Source organism: Ustilaginoidea virens, chromosome 2, assembly GCF_000687475.1.
Source record: "Ustilaginoidea virens chromosome 2, complete sequence".
Lineage (NCBI taxonomy): Eukaryota > Fungi > Ascomycota > Sordariomycetes > Hypocreales > Clavicipitaceae > Ustilaginoidea > Ustilaginoidea virens.
The window spans coordinates 2778855-2795941 of record NC_057317.1 but is presented as its reverse complement, the minus strand read 5'-3'; the positions used below and the strand labels follow the sequence as shown (position 1 = coordinate 2795941).

The 17087-nt window shown below is 53.4% G+C and overlaps 7 protein-coding genes across 7 annotated transcripts; 3 read left to right on the top strand and 4 right to left on the bottom strand.

The window, feature by feature from the left end:
- Nucleotides 1-1075: 1075 nt before the first annotated feature.
- On the top strand, nucleotides 1076-2233 carry UV8b_02526 (uncharacterized protein; the record flags this gene model as incomplete). The annotated part of the gene is made up of 1 exon (XM_043140024.1): nucleotides 1076-2233. One exon carries the CDS (start codon nucleotides 1076-1078, stop codon nucleotides 2231-2233), a length of 1158 nt encoding a protein of 385 aa, XP_042995958.1.
- A 779-nt stretch (nucleotides 2234-3012) lies between these two features.
- On the bottom strand, nucleotides 3013-4954 carry UV8b_02525 (uncharacterized protein; the record flags this gene model as incomplete). Its single annotated transcript, XM_043140023.1, has 3 exons — nucleotides 3013-3833; nucleotides 3903-4203; nucleotides 4286-4954. 3 exons carry the CDS (start codon nucleotides 4952-4954, stop codon nucleotides 3013-3015), a joined length of 1791 nt encoding a protein of 596 aa, XP_042995957.1.
- A 2553-nt stretch (nucleotides 4955-7507) lies between these two features.
- On the top strand, nucleotides 7508-10123 carry UV8b_02524 (uncharacterized protein; the record flags this gene model as incomplete). Its single annotated transcript, XM_043140022.1, has 8 exons — nucleotides 7508-7656; nucleotides 7753-8072; nucleotides 8143-8577; nucleotides 8678-9109; nucleotides 9179-9202; nucleotides 9276-9458; nucleotides 9550-9762; nucleotides 9846-10123. 8 exons carry the CDS (start codon nucleotides 7508-7510, stop codon nucleotides 10121-10123), a joined length of 2034 nt encoding a protein of 677 aa, XP_042995956.1.
- Nucleotides 10124-10507: 384 nt separating this feature from the next.
- On the bottom strand, nucleotides 10508-11452 carry UV8b_02523 (uncharacterized protein; the record flags this gene model as incomplete). The annotated part of the gene is made up of 1 exon (XM_043140021.1): nucleotides 10508-11452. One exon carries the CDS (start codon nucleotides 11450-11452, stop codon nucleotides 10508-10510), a length of 945 nt encoding a protein of 314 aa, XP_042995955.1.
- Nucleotides 11453-11947: 495 nt separating this feature from the next.
- On the bottom strand, nucleotides 11948-13275 carry UV8b_02522 (uncharacterized protein; the record flags this gene model as incomplete). Its single annotated transcript, XM_043140020.1, has 3 exons — nucleotides 11948-12292; nucleotides 12361-12563; nucleotides 12693-13275. The coding sequence occupies 3 exons, from the start codon at nucleotides 13273-13275 to the stop codon at nucleotides 11948-11950; spliced, it is 1131 nt and encodes a 376-aa protein (XP_042995954.1).
- Nucleotides 13276-14185: 910 nt separating this feature from the next.
- On the top strand, nucleotides 14186-15535 carry UV8b_02521 (uncharacterized protein; the record flags this gene model as incomplete). Its single annotated transcript, XM_043140019.1, has 1 exon — nucleotides 14186-15535. The coding sequence occupies one exon, from the start codon at nucleotides 14186-14188 to the stop codon at nucleotides 15533-15535; it is 1350 nt and encodes a 449-aa protein (XP_042995953.1).
- Nucleotides 15536-16046: 511 nt separating this feature from the next.
- UV8b_02520 (uncharacterized protein) lies at nucleotides 16047-16532 on the bottom strand (the record flags this gene model as incomplete). The annotated part of the gene is made up of 3 exons (XM_043140018.1): nucleotides 16047-16131; nucleotides 16234-16316; nucleotides 16440-16532. 3 exons carry the CDS (start codon nucleotides 16530-16532, stop codon nucleotides 16047-16049), a joined length of 261 nt encoding a protein of 86 aa, XP_042995952.1.
- Between the last annotated feature and the right edge of the window lie 555 nt (nucleotides 16533-17087).

Here is a 17087-nt window from a genome sequence, read left to right as displayed (position 1 = left end):
CACTTTGCATCACGACTGTCGACTACTGGCTTGCGTCTGCTTGCGTCTGCTTGCTCTTTAGTTCGATTGAGCGTCCCCACCAGTTCTTCTTTCGAGCTGTGTCTGTCTGCGTCTGCGTCTGCGTCGGTGGACACAGGGTCCGAACCGCCGCGCCCAAGAAAGAGCGCATGTGCAGGGCATCAATATAGCAAAAATATGTACATGCATGCAACCTTCTCCGACTACGGAGCACGTAATTCCCGTACGGACCATGCCAGGCAGTTACCATTTGCCGGCACCCTTTGTTCCCACTTTAGGCACCTTAGGTACCAGGTTGGTACATAGCTTAGGTAAGGTAGGTAGGTAGGTACCTAGGTTTTTGCCGGTCACTCGCTGCAGGCTTCATAGCTCTGGTGAGCCTCTGGCCAAAGCACGGCGATGGGTTACGCACCGCGGAGCTGAGGTGTCTGGCGTATTCGGGACTTAGCAAGCAGTGGCAAGCTGGGACGCATGCCCCCTACAGAACATACCTGGTGCGCGTCCGCCGTTCCCCCAAACGCAAACACGGGCTACCGGCCGAGACGCCGCCCATCGTTCCCTTTACAAGGTTAAACAAGCAAACTTGGTCTCGAAATTCGTGCTAGACTAGACAAGTAGAGTAGCCCGTCTCGCTTGATGCAAATTCACCTTTCCCACCCGCCATCACGTTCTTGGTGAGGCTTCCAATCGACGGCTGAGGAATATCACGTGACCGCGACCTGCGGGGAACAGAAATTAATTCTCGGCCTTGCTCAAGTTGGAGGGAGTCCCCCATGAATCAACCACCCCCCAACACCAACCACCAGCCAACCCTTTGCAAACCTGCCGTCGTGATTCCGCCGCGTCACCTACACGTCTCTTTTCGGCGCTTCACGTCGCATCACCGCAATTATACAAAAGCTCGCGTCTTGCCACCCCCCTTACTTGGGCTTGCGCGCGATTTCGACCTTGGGCGTTTAGCGGCTCAAAGGTACGTCCAACAAGGCAAAGCCCTTGTGCAAGATCCAAGAGAAAAAAAAAAAAAAAAAGAAGAAGAAAAGTTTCGCTCTTGTTCATCATGGCATACCAGCCTCCTCCAGGCACCAGCTCGCTCCCGCCTCGACCCCCGGCCAGTGCTGGCAATGGCAGTACCGGTCGATCGGGCTTCAAACCTGCCTTCTCGGCCTTCTCGAAAGCCCCCGGGCAGTCCTACTCGAGCGGAACCTCCTACAACGCCGGCGGCCCCCCTGGCTACTCCGGCGCCTCCACCACCCCCCATTATGGCCAGTCCACGTATCAAAGCCATCCGGCTGCTGCGAACCCCAACCTGAGCTCGGGAGGGCGAGGATATGGATACCAAGCCGCATCAGCGCAACACCAGCAACACCAACACCAACACCAACACCAACACCAACACCACCACCACCACCAGCACGGCTACGGGCCTCAAGGCTACACCCAAGCCCCCGCAGCGCCGTACGTCTCCGCACCGCAAATCAGAAACCCTTTCCCTAGCCCTGGCCAACAGGCCGCCACCGCGGCCGCCGCCGCCGCTGCGAACCCAAACGATTATGATCCCGACATGGCGGCTCAAATAGCGCAGTGGCAAAGCGCATACTCGAGAGACCCCGCTGCCCCGACGTTCGACAGGTACGGCAAACCCATTCCTGCCGACGTGCCGCCGAGACCAGAGCTACCGCCCACCGCCGTGCCGGACAACCCGGACAAGAAAAAGACAGTCGTCCGTCAGGGCGGCGGGAAAAAGTGGACGGATGACAGCCTCCTCGAATGGGATCCCGCTCACTTGCGTCTCTTTGTGGGCAACCTCGCCGGCGAAACAACCGACGACTCCCTCCTCAAAGCCTTTGCGCCCTGGAAGTCCGTTCAGAAAGCAAAGGTCGTCCGCGACAAGAGGACAAACAAGTCCAAGGGCTACGGCTTTGTCAGCTTCAGCGATGCAGATGATTTCTTCAACGCCGCCAAGACAATGAATGGCCAGTACATCCAGAGCCATCCAGTCATTGTCAAAAAGGCAAACACCGAAATCAAAGCCGTCACGGCCAAGGATAAGAAGCGAGGAAGGCAGAATCACAAGAAATCGGGCAACAAGCAAGGGAGCGACGGCTCATTTGGCCCATCTGCCGGTGGTTACGAGCCAAGTCTTGGCCCAGTCGCTCCCACAGGCGTCGTAAAACCGGGACAAAAGACCAAAAATGGCCTGCGATTATTGGGTTGATGTCAAGCGGCAATGTTCTTTTCTTTTTTTTTTTTATGCAAGCTTGTACATGGGCTCAGTTGAGAAAGTCGGGATCTCGGCGTTCATAGGTGTGCTAGCATCAACGCACCATCGTGTGTCTTCAGCGAACTTGGATATTACATTGCCCCTTGACAATTTCCAACCGTTTGTCCAATCTCTTTGCTCCGCAATCTTGCAAGCTATGGCTCTATAACTCAGTGCCCATACGTCGGGAGCTGCAGGCGTGTCCCTTCATGTTTGACACACAAACTGACTACAGTATCTGACCAGGACATTCAAGTCCATCTATCATTTACCCCGATTAGGTGTCTCCGCCTCTAGGTTGTTTGGTATTGCCTTTGCCTGTAAATGCTCGCATAACCCCGGCTCAACAACCGAGCCGCATCCTCCACGTAAGGCACGCAAGGTGTGGACGTGTCTCCCCTTCTTCTTTCCATACGTCACTTCCCCGATATCTTGACCAAAAAAAAGACGATATTTTCGATGCCGGGACCGAACCAATGGCAATCAATACACGACCGATTGAAATAGACATACACTTGCGCAAAAAAGCCCTGAAAAAAAAAAGATGGAAAAAAACAAGGAAAAAAAAGCGCCGAGTAACCGAGAGTGGATGTGTGACAAAAAAAAAAAGAAGAAGAAGAAATGCATGAAATGCGTGAAATGCCCCTTAAATCAGTTTCTACCCCCCTTCATGTATTTTTTTCTCTTCTTTCCAGTTCCCCCCGGCCACCAACTGTGAACAGCCCCTAGCCCATTCACGAGTTTGACGGCCTGTGAGGTGGATGAGGCGTGACAAAACTCTGATCCTGCTCTGAATTCTGCAGCAGCAAACCAGCAGTCTCCTCTGCCAAGTCGTCATTCTCACCGTCGCTACCCCTTCCATATTGACTTATCGGTACCACTGGAACAGAATCAGAACCAGTATGCCGCTCGTGTACTTTGGTTTGTGCATCATGGCGCATCTTGGTTATCTTGACATAGTTGTACGCGCCGATGGCGGCAATAGTAGTGAGGAGACCAACAAGGTTGACTGGTGTAAGCTTGTCGTCGAATACGATGGAAGCGGCTGAAATGGTGACGACTTCTTTGAATATGCCTGCGATTGATAGTGTGACAACGGACGTGCGCTGAAGCAGCGCAAACTCGGATGCAATCATGAGAAAAGCAATGCAGCCGGGAAACAGTAGGAAAAACGGCGTCCGGATGTACCCCCATTGCTCGGTGAGAACCCGAAGCCCGTCCCACAGTGGACCAAAGCCTTCAACGAAAATAGCGAGGATAAAAAGGACGGCAAACATGACGGGAGAAAGGAAGAAGATGCTGGAAAATGGATTGGACGTGGCCGCATTCCGCAGAAGCAAGATTTGCGTCAGCGCCCAGCGTAGACCCGAGAAGAAAGCCGCAGATATCACGAGGACAAAACCTCCAAGCTTGAATTCGACCTCCCCAAACACCATGAGAATGACACCCAGCGTCATGGCTGCTATAATGGCAACGAGGCGCCAGGTAGGAGTTTCGAGGCGAAAGACGAAGGCGAAAATAAGTACAAATGCGAGCGAAGACGATTTACACATGGCTTCGATGTGGCGTTAGAGAGAGCATGAGTAGACTTGGAAGGATGGTTGGAGCATGCCCCTTGACGTACTGTAAAATGTCAGGCTGATGAACTTCAGGGAAGTGTTGCCGAGCCCAATGTCCAGGCTGGTGGCGGCCCCGCAGGGTCCAATACGAGTGAGATAAAACATCTTGGACATGACAGAACCTTGAGAGTCAGACTCGTGTCTTGACCGTTCCCCATTGGAGTTGTGTGCCACTTGGGGTCGCAGAGATGGTACGAATGTCAGGACCAAGGCCGACAAGCCAAATTGCACTAGCATGTGCGTAGCAGTCGTGAAGAGAGGAAATGCAAAGTTGAGAAGGTCTTTGTCGAACATCCATTTGTTGTACTAATGGGATGGTGGCGTGTCAATTCCGGTTCCAGCTCTGCTTAGCAAGGGGAAAGACGGAATTGCTGGGACCATCACTTACCAGAGATATCGACAGAGAAAAGAAATACCACAGTAGTATAAAGACGCCGTTGATAACCAAGCTCTTGATGACATTGCGATCGGCCTCTTTTTTCTCGTCGGCTGACAAATTCTTCTCGCGGGCGATTCTGTTGTCCAGCAACGTATTTCTCCTGCGCTTCTTTTGCTTTTGGGCTCGGTCTTCCCCCGTCAAGCCCATCTCTTCATCGTCACGTACATCCTCATCGCTTAAACTGTCTCTACCTGAGCCATCTCTACTGGAAGAAGAGTCTCCTGGTCGATTGCTTGATTCCCCATGTTCCTTCGGTTCCTCCAGCATGTCGGACGTGCCATTGGCTCGGGAGCTGCGCGTTATGGGTCTTCCAGGCAGAGGAATACCAATGTTGCTGGGGCCGCCGATCGGATTCATCAAACTGCTCTTCCGCCGGCGATGACCTGGAACTGGCTCCATCTCGATATCTATACCGCCCGACCCAGGGCCGGCCGTGTCTCGGGAGGAGGAAGAAGAGGAATAGCCGGCAGGGTGGGAGGCGGGAGGCTGGGGATCGGTTTGAATCTGACCGCCGAGGATGGAAAACGAGGCTGAGTTGTCGACGGATCGAGGGAACGAAGAGGAAAGACGAGAAGACGTATGATGAGGACAAGAAGAGTTGGATGGGCCAAGGGGCATGATGGAAGAACTCAACGGGGTCGGAGCTTCCCAGGCTTAGCCAATGTTGGGTAGTTCACCTGCGCATGGGGTGGGCACGCGAGGGGTTTCGTCATTGAGCGGGAGTTTGGACAGGAACTATGCTGCGTCTGGCTCGAGTGGCTCGAGTACCTAAGCCCAAGGGCATTGATCGACTGAGACCGGTTCAATGTCTGAAATTGTGGTCAGTAAAGTCTGATCCGGGAGTAGTAGCTGCTCAGGTGCCCAGGAGCCCAGGTGCCGGTCGGTAGCGCCATGTAGCCTGTACATACCGCCACTGCGAATAGATACCACAAGATACCTCCCTAGGCAGGTAAACAGACAACCTTCTCGGCAACTAGCGCGACAATGACCCTGGCCACGCGATTAATTCTGCAGGGATGATGGCGGCTGTGTGATATGGGCGTGGGCGGCCTTATGACAATAGGAGGGAAGGGAAGGTAGTTACCTGCTCAAATGTGGAGAATCAGGTTTCGCAAATGACCATGACTGGAGGAACCTGTTGTCCGTACTCCGTACGGAGTACACACTATCCGTACTTGCTAGTACTGTATGTACGTGGTACAATGTCGGGCGGGGTCAAATAATAAGGGCTGGGGTTGCATCCGTACCCGTATTCGGTCAAACTCCATACCTGAACCGTTCTACTGAGTACTCCGGAGTCCGTTACACAGCCCTCCGCAGTCTGTAGTCTGTACTGCTTCGGGGGTAGTATCATGGTGAGTCTATTTCCGAAATCCATGACTTCGGCATTCACACCTATTACGCACCTTTTAGCTCTTCGCTCACTTCCAAGGCAATTGAAAGTTAGCCGTACCTGTGTGGTCGCAAACAATCAAAGCTTCTAGCCGTGCCCAAAGTCCATTGCTAGTTTCAAAATACCAAGGGAGAGGGTCAGCCTACACCAGTCTGGTTACAGGCAAAGAAAACCCAAGGTACATTAGGTACATTAGGTATCTACAGTACCTTAGCATACCTGCTATTCTTCGCCCTCAGCATATATGGCTACACATTTCCACATTAGGTAGTGGTTCAGCCGGCAAACCCTCAGTCAGCCAAAAATTTCCCCCTTTTTCCCCTTTCTTTTTCTTTTGCCAGGTTCCTCGCACTGGCTTTCAGGACTTTTGCCGGCTTTCACCTTGCTAGCAAGCTCATGCGATGCAACTTTTTTGGCCGCTTGGGATGGATTAGTCTCTTACTAGTCCGCACTCGTTACTGACAAGCTGCCTTGCCAGGTACCTACATCTTGCAGATGCCCTGTACCAAATGTAAGCAGACCACATAAGGCACTAAATATACGCTATGGTATCACTATTTGCCTCTACGTGCGCAGCCGGTGAAATATCGAGTACCTTTAAGGAAGATGACCCCTTTTTATACAAGGCACCTAATTATCGCGATGCAATGCCTACAGCGACAAAGCCTAGGGTTGTGAAAAGCAAAGGAAGTCACTTAACTTGACATGGAAAAATGTATGCCGAGGTACTGCTTCCCGTTTTGGCTTAGCTCCAACAGCATAGTCCATAATACGCTACTGCGATGATAGCCTCCGTTGTTAGCCTCGGAGGATGTAGCAACCCGTCATCATTCTCGCTGCAACGTTGAAAACCACATGGTTGATTCTATCCTGGCCTAGCGCAAGACACACTCGCAATGGCTTTTCGAGGTACAGTGCGTCAACTCTCCCCAGTTCGTCATGGCGCAAGGGCAGTTTTGCGGTGGCGCCACTGGATTAGCGGAATTTGTCCCCGGGCATCCCGGCAACTTCCCAACGGTTTCTGTGGAGGCTGCATAGGCGTTATCATTGTTGTAATATGTAATGCTAACCATCCAGAAGGCCAGACACCGTCAAAAGGATCAATCTAATTTAGGGTACCTGGTATCGTAGATGGCGGCTGGCAGCATGGGCTTCGCGAGACTACGACAAGAAGTGGCGACAGTCTTCTAGTCGCGTGCAGGGGCGCAACACAGCAGGAGCGTTATCAAATCAAGTGCCATCTTAGCACATGACTGACTGATACGGGCTACCTGATGGTAGAGCTGTTGTTCCAAGCGTTGCCCGGAAGCACACTTTCCTCGCCATGAAAAGAAAAGGTTCTTTTTATCTTAATTTCAATAGCTTATTGACTTTCATTTTCCCGCCACTTTCTTTCTTGCTGTCTGAGTTTCAAATGCAGCCTCCTATGTCATCCATCGACATGGATATTTGATTGGGCCCTTGTCCACTTGGAGCCCCGCCATGGCCACCCGGCGTCCCGGAATTCTGGCCCTTGCATGCACCTGTCATGCACTTGGCCAACTCCACTCCCGCTTACCAAGTACAGTGTGTGTGGACGGTATGGGGCCGTTGAATCACCGTAATGACAGTTCGATTTGAGCTATCAATGTCGAGCCCGTGTTCGGTCTTCCGTCTACAAAGGCACAATTCTCTCTAGCCAGAGAAGTAAGCCGGGTCAGCATCTAATTCTCCTAGCCATAGACAAATCCGACAAGGGAATTTCTCAGCCATCAATCAGCTGAACTTGCCGGAAAAAAATGACCTCGCAAAGCTCAGCGTTTCATCAGGGACATCCTCGACGGGCTCAAACTGGTGGCTACCTGCCAATAGAGGATTACGGAATGATCGGCAATATGCACACTTGCGCTTTAGTAGGCATAGATGGCAGCGTCGATTTCTTATGCTGGTTAGCTTATGTCCCTTCTTTCCCCAACTCCCATACGGTCATGATTGTAGTCACGCTGAGGCCATGAGAGTCTGGCGTACTGAAACTTGATTACAGGCCTGACTTCGATTCGCCCTCAGTATTCTGTCGATTGTTAGACAAGGACAAGGGCGGCTATTTTAGTATCGCCCCACCGGCAGAATTTAACTGTACGACCAAGCAGCAATATCTTCCTTCGACATGCATCTTACAAACGCGGTACATTCATGAAGATGGCGTTGTAGATCTGGTCGACTTTTTCCCGCGGCCCAAGGATGGAAACGTCATGACCAAAGACTTCAAGCAAAGCTCTTATCGTGAGGCAAAGAGAGTGCAGGAAGAGCTCAAAAAATGGTTGGTCAGGAGAGTAGAATGCGTCAGGGGGTCATTAACCCTTGGTAAGCTCCTATCCTTCCAAAGGGCACTTGTTGAATCGAAATCGTTCCCATGACACTCAACTTTTATTAGATGTCGAAATCTTTCCCGCTTTCGGTTACGGGTTGGAACACCATGTTACCACTCTCTGCTCACCATCCGATTCGGAAAGCAAAATTGCCACCTTTCACAGCAAGGATGTGAAACTTCAAGTGGATGTGGCCGTGCAGGAAGGAGACTGCGGCAAGGGTTGCACTTCCGTGAAATTCAAGAAGGCTACAAAGGAGGGTATAGCTGGCGAGGGCCTCGTTGCTCGAATCAAGATTCATGAGGGAGAGGCCATCTCCATCGTTCTTCGAAACGATTTGCCCAATCATATCACGGGCTATATCTCGGCGCTGGAGCTTGACACCAAACAACACGATACCCAGATGTTTTGGCACCAGTATATTCGCCAGTCAAAATACAAGGGCCGATGGAGAGAAGTAGTCGCACGGAGCTTGATGATTCTCAAGCTGATGACCTATGGTAAGACCAAGTCTTTCCATTCAACTATCACCTCCTTTTTTTTTTTTTTTTTTCTTTGTTAAGAAAAGGCGAAAATTCGTCGGCTGATGAGATTTGCCAGAGCCAACTGGTGCCATTGTGGCATCCCCCACATTCTCCATTCCTGAAGATATCGGAGGCGTGCGGAATTGGGACTACCGGTACTCGTGGGTGCGTGACTCCAGCTTCACGATCTACATACTCCTTCGTCTCGGTTTCAGATCAGAGGCGGACGCGTACATGGACTTTATCATGGAGCGCTTTGTCAAATCCCGTTGGCCAGATGGTGGCTTGCCCATAATGTTCACAATCCGGGGTGGGACTGAAATTCCCGAATTCACTTTGGATCATCTGGATGGCTACCGTGGAAGTAAACCGGTTCGAATCGGCAATAGTGCTGCTTTCCACCAGCAATTCGACATATATGGTGAACTCATGGATGCCATTTACTTGTACAACAAGTATGGCAAACCCGTTCCGTGGGATGTTTGGTGTGCAGTCAGGGAGCTATTAGGTATCTGCATTTCCGCATCCAGTCACTGTTTCGTCACGCTCAGTCTACTAATGTTTCTTTCAACCTTAGACTACGTATTGACAATCATTGACAGTAAGCAAGCGATATTGACAGTACAACGACGGGCTGGCGCACCGGGAAACTGCTGACATCAATGCACTACCAGAGCCAGATATGTCTATCTGGGAAGTCCGCGGCCAAAAGCAGCACTTCACCTATTCGAAAATAATGCTCTGGGTCGCTTTTGATCGAGGACTTCGACTTGCAGACAAGAGGTGCTTTCCTTGTCCCAATCGTGCCAATTGGATGGCTGCGCGAGACTCGCTCTACGAGGAAATCATGATGAAAGGTTCGCAACCATTGCTGCCTCTTTTTCTTGATTGGAAAATTTGGCAGAAGCGCTCATCACCTGGCCACGCTAACAAGATCTTCCTCTCCAGGTTACAATACGGAAATGAATGCTTTCATACAAAGCTACGAAAATAGGACTGTACTGGACTCGTCTATTCTCATTGCTCCGCTCGTGTTCTTCATTGCCCCCTGCGACCCGCGTTTCGTCAGCACGCTGGAAAAGATCTTATTACCCCCCGAGAAGGGAGGTCTGACCAGCACGGGCTTGGTGTTCCGCTACAATACTGATTTGTCTGACGATGGTATGTCAACGACCCCATCGAGAATAGAAGCACTACCTCGGGTCAATGCAGTAAAGCTGACGAGGGAGCGAAATCCCAATCAGGCGTCGGAGGGCGCGACGGTGCCTTTAGCATGTGTACATTCTGGCTTGTGGAGGCCATGACGCGGGCTGGCGTATATGAACCAAAATACCTCATACGCGCGGTCAACATGTTCGAAAACATGCTTGGCTTTTCCAACCATTTATCCATGTTCTCGGAGGAGATTGCCAGGAGCGGCGAACAGCTGGGCAACACTCCACAGGCATTTAGCCATCTTGCGCTTATCAGCGCGGCTTTCAATTTGGACAGGGCAGTCGAGGGCTGGACTGGGCCCAGATAACCACCATTGCCTGCGGAATTAAAATGCTACGCCCCTCACAATGAAGAGTAGGACAGAAATGATGGTTGACTTGCTCTTGGCTTTCTCCGTAGCTCACGAATACAGCAAAACTAGAATCCGTCCCTGCTCTCTGCTTCCCAATCGCGCTTTTCGTCAAGACCTGCAACGTCTAAATCTCCATCTGGACAAAGTGGCAATGAGTTTCATGGCTGACTGCATCGCGAATGACTCTAAATAGTCACCAAAAGCGCAGGTGTGACGAGAGACGTGAGGTTGAGAAAGAACAGCAAAAGACACTCGGATGCTTCTCGACTCTGCCGAGGATTTTTTTCTTTTTTTTACCGCCCTGACGTACGAAATCTACTTGGGAGAAGGGATGGTTGATCATGTAGATCCATCCTCGTCCTCGTCTTCGTCCTGTGCTCGGCCAAGCTGGAAATGGGCCAAGACGTCGCTCTCCAGGACCTCTTGGAAGTCGCGGGCCCAGAAAAGCCTCTTGCCCGCGTGATGCCGCAGCTGCCCAACGTGAGGAACAGCAAGGCCAAGTCGGGCGAGCGTCTTCAGCAACGGCGACCGCTCTTCCTGCTTGGCCACGACGATTCCGCGACACCAAAGGAGGCATTCCAGATCGGTGGCAGAGTCTCCAAAGTACACGAGCCGCTCGGGTCCGTCGAGGATGCGGCCGAGGGCGCGGGCCTTGTCTGCGGACGTTGTCAGGCGGGAGGCGCCGGGTGACGGGCCGTTGATGTGCCCGTCCTCGGACACTTCGTTGGCGATGACACAGACTCCGGGCTGGCCAAGCGCTCCTCCGATGAAGGCCGCCGACCAGTGCACAGACAGAACGGTCGGCTGCGCCGCGCCCGGCCCTGCAGCGGCTGCCGCGTCGCAGAGGGCTTTGAATCCGCGCGTCACCTGAATCCTGCCGGAGGAGACGGCCTCGGAGCCCATGCGGGCGAGATGGTGTCGCTGGAGGCCGGCAAAGAGCCCGCTTTGGGACACTCGCGTCAACGAGGCCTCTTCCACCGACTTCAGGCCCGCCAGCAGCAGCTTCTCCTGGTCGATGCTCGTCCTTTCCGGCTCGGACGGCTGGAAAGCTGCCATGTAGGCGTCGTAGTCGTCGAGATAGGCTCGCACGGCGCGGTCCCAGGCGGGTCGTGCATCCTGTCCGGCTCGCCGACTTTGCCAGCCGATGGCTGACTCGGCCAGCTCGCTGATGGTGTCTTGCGCGGTGATGGTGCCGTCGAAATCAAACACCATGCGCAGCTTGGATGCGGCGACTGGGCTGGCCGAGGTGCAACTCCGGACGACAGCCTGCGCGGGCAAGGGCATTTGTTTGCGGGTGGTGGGTGCATTAATGCCCGAACCTGACGCAACGACGAGAATGAACTGGTTGGGGGGGGGGGTGTGTGGCTGGCTTGTTGGCTTGCAAGTCGGGAGTTTGCCCTTCCGGAAGGAAACTCCAATGACGCCAGCCAGCTTAGCAGCTCTGGGTCAGCCCAAAAAAAATAAATAAATAAATAAATAAATACCAACGTTTGCAAAGACAGCGACCGAGCGTGGATACGGCTCGGGACGTAGCACGGTCCCAATTGATTCAGTCAATATATACATGTTGAGAGACTCTGTACACGAGGTGGTATTTTCTGTCCCAACGCCACAATAAAAAAAAAGAAAAAAAGAAGAAGAAGAAGAAGAAAAACGCCAATGCGGTCAAACGTCATGTTGACAGACCTTTCCAGTTTTCCGGTACGCCTGTCACGAGACAGCCAAAGACAATACGCTTCAGTCATCGCAACTGTATCCCCATCGTAGTTTTATTCACGGCTATGCCGGTAAAACGTCTTCCATCTCTTCGTTTTCATCCTCGTCTCCATCGTCGGCGGCTTCCGCGGCTTCCTCCTTGGCCTCGCTGCCACCTTTGTCTTTGTAGGCGTCGTTGAGTCCATAGTGATTTGCGAAGCGGCCGCTCTTGTGCAGCACGGCCACTTCTTCGAGGACCTGCCGGAGATAGGAATCTGGCTGCTGCAGCTTCTGCCGCAGAGCCTTCATGGACCAGTACTGATACTGGCGGAAGCAGTCAAACATGAGATCCAAGAGCTGGTTCTTGGGAATGCGGGCAGCCTTGAGCACCTCACCCTTCCTCGCCTTAACAATGGGTGCCGCATTTTTCTGCGTCAGGACGGCCGCGGTTAGCACGTCAACGGCATCGGGAATGAATGCAAAAGAGCGAGGCTTACAATGAAGTTTCCGCCCCAGGTTGCCGAGCCCGCAGTGCCTGGGTTGATGATGGACGAGGCGCTGTTTCTGCTGATGATTTGAAGTTTCGATTTTGAATGCTCAGCGTCGAAGATGCGCTTGGCCAGCAGCCGCTCCTCCTCCTGGATGTTTCGGGGTTCAACGCGAACGTCGTAGTGTATCTTGCCAAAGATTTTTGTGCGTTCTGTTTGGCATTTCGGTTAGCCCCAGGGGTCCCCCTCCCCTTATATATATATATATATACATATATATATATATGTACGTATGTATGTGTAGGTATACTATTTCGAACGAGCGCTCGAGAGGGACTCACTTGGAATAGCCTTGCGGTAGTAGGGTTGGTATCTGCTTCTTCGATCAAACGAGCGCTCCGTCCTCTCCACACCCTGGTTTTGCCTTTGCCGCAACAGGAACTGGGGAATGCCGGCGGCGGCGGCATCGGCACGGGCTTTGTTCTTGATCTTGTACCCCGGGAGGTCTTCCTCGCTGAAGATGAAGTGGTTCTTGACATCGCGATCTAGGATTTCGAGATCGTATTCGCGAGGAATGACCTGGTGCTCGGGGCAGTTGGAATTGAGCAGCATCCGAAGCTTGGTCACGTCCCTCGTGCCGCCTTCGACCGAGGCGTCGGGCTGCGGCTCGTTCCAGGTGCGCAGCGTGCCGATTTGGATTTCGTCCTTGTCGCCGAGCCTCTCGGCAAGCTTCAGCCACGAATCCCACATGTACTTGGGCACGCGCGCCAGGTAGAGAGTTTCAGAGCTGTTGCCCGGGATGCTCTTGTCGTAAAACTCCAGGTCGCCAGCGTCCTCGAACGGATCGTCCTCGTCCATCGGCGTCGCAGACGGCATGATTTTGTCGTCGTCTGGTTCCGGCTTGACGAAACTGGAGTCAGCCATGGTGGATTGGATGGCCGTCGCGATGGCCAGGCTTTGGAGTGCTTCCGTTTGATGACAAGGGGGGGTGGCGTTGTTTTTCTTTGGAGGTTGGAGAGACTGTTTCAATGTTTCAATGAATGGCGCGACTGCAAGGTGCTGCTGCACCTGCATGGAGTGCTCCGTACAGTATGTACCGCACAAGGTACCGCACAAGGTACCGCATAAGCATGGAAGGCAAGCCCCAGCAAGGCCATCAATCAATTCGGCGAATTGCCCTCGAGGTACGGGTACGGAGGTACCTTTGGAGGCAGATAGTAGTACTTGACCTTGCAGGTACCTAATGTAGCCGCTCCCGTGCCGCTAGCCTGAGACGACGGGGCTTCGTTCCCCGCTCACGTTCTGGCAAAGTACATATGGCGACATGGTCAGATAAATCCTGGGTTCAGAAGTTTCTGTTTCTTCTGTACGCTCTCTACTCCGTTCTCGGTACTCTGATGCGCATGACTGAACCTGCGTGCTAAAACAGCCATGCAGCCATCAACAAGTCGAGTCAAGAACAGCATACCTTACCTTCCTTCTTCCTCTTTTCAAAGTTTGGGCCACCCTACTGTCACAAAACCTTGTGCCACCCACCCGACTCGGCGTCAATGACTTTTCAGGAAGCATAAATATCTCTTGCTTGGCCTACTCTCCAGCCCCCGACTGCCATCCCGGAACCACTCACTTGTTGCTCTTCCCGGTCCCCATCGCCAAATATGAACAAGCAGCAGATCGCTGCCACGGCCCCCACCAGCTGCTGCAACCGAATATCCACGAGATAGATAGACCTAGTCTGCCTGCTTCCCACGTACGAGAGAACCCCCGCCGGCACCCGCCCGATCCCCCCCCCTTCCCCCCCCCCCCCAAAAAAAAAGGAAAAAAAGAAAAAAAAATGCCCGTCAGGTCGCTGTTTGACCTCGCTACTGCGACTTGTGTCAAGAACCTCCGAGGGCTCGAGAGCATAGGAGATTATCTGCCCTACGAGGCCGTCCGCCACATCCTGCTCAAGGTCGACAGCGCGGCTCAGCTGCGGCTAATCGAAATCAACTCGCCCCAAATCCAGGGCCAGACGGGCGAGATATGGCTCAAGCTCATCGAGAAGGACTTCCCCATGGAGTACAAGGCCAAGGCCTACAAGCCCCAGAACCCGGACCGATGGTTCCGAGTCTGGGACAAGTACAAAAGGGACCACGACGCTGCCCTCCAGGAGAGCGAGGACAAGCTCAAGAACGCCCTGGCCGGCCTGAAGCAGGCCAAGGAAAACAACACGAGCCGCATCATTGAGCGGAAACTGCTGCCCAAATCCGTCAGGCTGGGCGGAGGCAAGCGACTGTACGGCGGCAGCAGGGACGCGCACTCGAATCACCTGTCCTTCAATGCCGGAAGCCGAACAAAGACCGCCAACGGGGCCAGCGTGATGCGCAAGGTGCGCCGCGAAGTCAAGGAGATTGCCACCATCCACGGCGCCTTGTCGAGGCCGATCCGCTTGCCGAGAAGGATGCCGGCCGTTCAAAAGGCGCCCGCATCCATGGTGACAGACTATCGGAGGGCAGCACAGCCGCAGTACCAATCCCTCGCCCAACCACCGGATCCGTCGGCGGCGGCCATGGCGGAACACGTGGAACGCGCCACGTATATTTCCGACTCGGATGAGGACGGTGGTGGCGGTGGTCATGGCGATGGTCATGGCGATGGTCATGGCGATGGCGATGGCGACGGCGATGACGGTTGCGACCGCCTGTTTGATGAGGATGGCGGCGGATCGTCCCAAGCCCCCTTGGAACCGAAAACCAGGACGGCACTTCAATCGCCCCCCCAATCGCTGCCGAAACCGAGGCCACCAATTTCATCCGCTTCTTCTTCGTCGTTGTCGCGCCCTTCAAAGTCGGCAAGCGAAAGCTCGAGAACCAGCCCGGTGAAGCGAGTCTCGGGTATACTATCAAACAAGTACAAGGGCTCGGTGACAACAGCGCAGCCCAGAGCGTCTGCGTCCAGCCCTCCGCCAAAGGCCTTGGTGAGAGCTTCTCCCATGCCTCAACCTCAACCGGAGCCCCCTAGAGCAGCGCAACACCTCCCTCGCACCCAGACATGTCCTCTGCGGGGTGCCTCTGCCGGTCCAGGTCCAGCATCCCCCCCAGCCAGCGAATCTTCACCCCCCGGGCCACCACCACCACCAGACGGCATCCTGCGAAAACGCAAGGCAGTCGACATATTCATGAGGCGTAAGAAGCGGTCTGCTTAATTGGCCACGTGAGAAAGTCCGTCTACAGGACAATGATGAAGCATGTTCATGTTGATGTATATGGAAGACGGCGTTTGCATGTTTTGGTCGTTTGGGTTTCCTCATCTGTTGCTTTTGAATTCGCATGTTGGCGTCGAGGAAGAATACATGGCATTTCTAGCAATAAAGGCGTTGGCTGGTATTAGAACACAAGGGCCAGGCATTTCTTGAAATCAACAAGTAGAGGTACCTAATTCTATGCAATCAAAGGCTTGTAACTATTTTCTATTTCCTTTTTTCTTTCTTTTTTCTTTCTCTCTTTTTGGCTGTGTGTGTGTGTGTGTTCATCTCGGCCTCTGCAACAGCCACAATCCTCGTCACGAAACACATCTCTTCCGTCGCACCGGCCAGGATGAAGTCGGCCAGCATGCCATGTCCCTGCATTCTCGCGTCTACGCGGTACGTGGAATCCCCCCCCCTCCCCCCCATATTCTTCAACCTCAAACTACGGTCACCGTCCGCCCTCGTCCCGTTAGCACCCCCCCCTCAGTGCAAGAACCAGATGCAACGTATCGCCCGCTACGAGATTATAGTCGGCCGCCGTCTTGTCGTCGGTCCTATTTCAAATTGCGCGATTTAGCCGGACTGCAGTTAAACCCCCCCCCCTCCCCCACGCTTTCCAGTTCCGCCCCCCTCAATCTCGCACTGTTTTTGCTCACATTTGCTTTCCGCCGTGGATCAGACGCTGCTGAACCGGCGGGATGCCCTCCTTCTCTTCCACCTTTTCCTTGATCTGAGCGACCTGCGTGTCCGAGCGGCCTGACTTAGCTTATTCTTCTTCTTCTTCTTCTTCTTCTTCTTCTTCCTCCTCCCGACAGCACGCCCAGCCTGGTCTGGGTCCTGCAAGCTAGGAGGATTTCCGTACCTTGTATTCGTTCTCGATATCCAGCTCAATCTCCTTGCCGGTCAGGGTGCGCACTCTTTTGCAAGACAAGAGGTTGTCAGCTTGGCTGACCATGGAGGCAGACGCAGCTTGGGTCGGGGGGACGGGGGAGATGGGGGGGAAACGGGCGAGTCATGTATGTACTTGATCAACATGCTGATGATGGTGGGCGAGAGCTGCGACGGACGGTCTTGCTCGAGGGGTCGCGGGTGCGTGGCGTTTGCCTGGGTCGAGGTGTGCTTTTCTGTTGGTAGACTGTGCAGCTGCTCATGGGCACATTCGACGTTGCAACTTGCAGGTCAAGATCAAGGTACGCTTTGGAGTTTTGGAGGGGCAGCTACACGGGGTTTCCGTTGCATCATGTGGGGGTTTGATTGATTGGTGGACATGGATGCAGCTTCCTGGCCGATGACATAATACAGAACAGGCGCAACAACTAATTGAAGCCTGAAGCCTGAAGCCTGAGGCCTGCAGAGGCAATCAAGCATCGAAGCTATTTGAACATGAACCCCCGTTTCGCTACCTTGTCGTATGGTTTGTCGATAGATTTGCGGCCTCCCTGGAGCAGACCGTTAAGAATCATCCCGCGCGACATGGCTACTGCACAGCTACCGCACCTGGCGCGGTAAT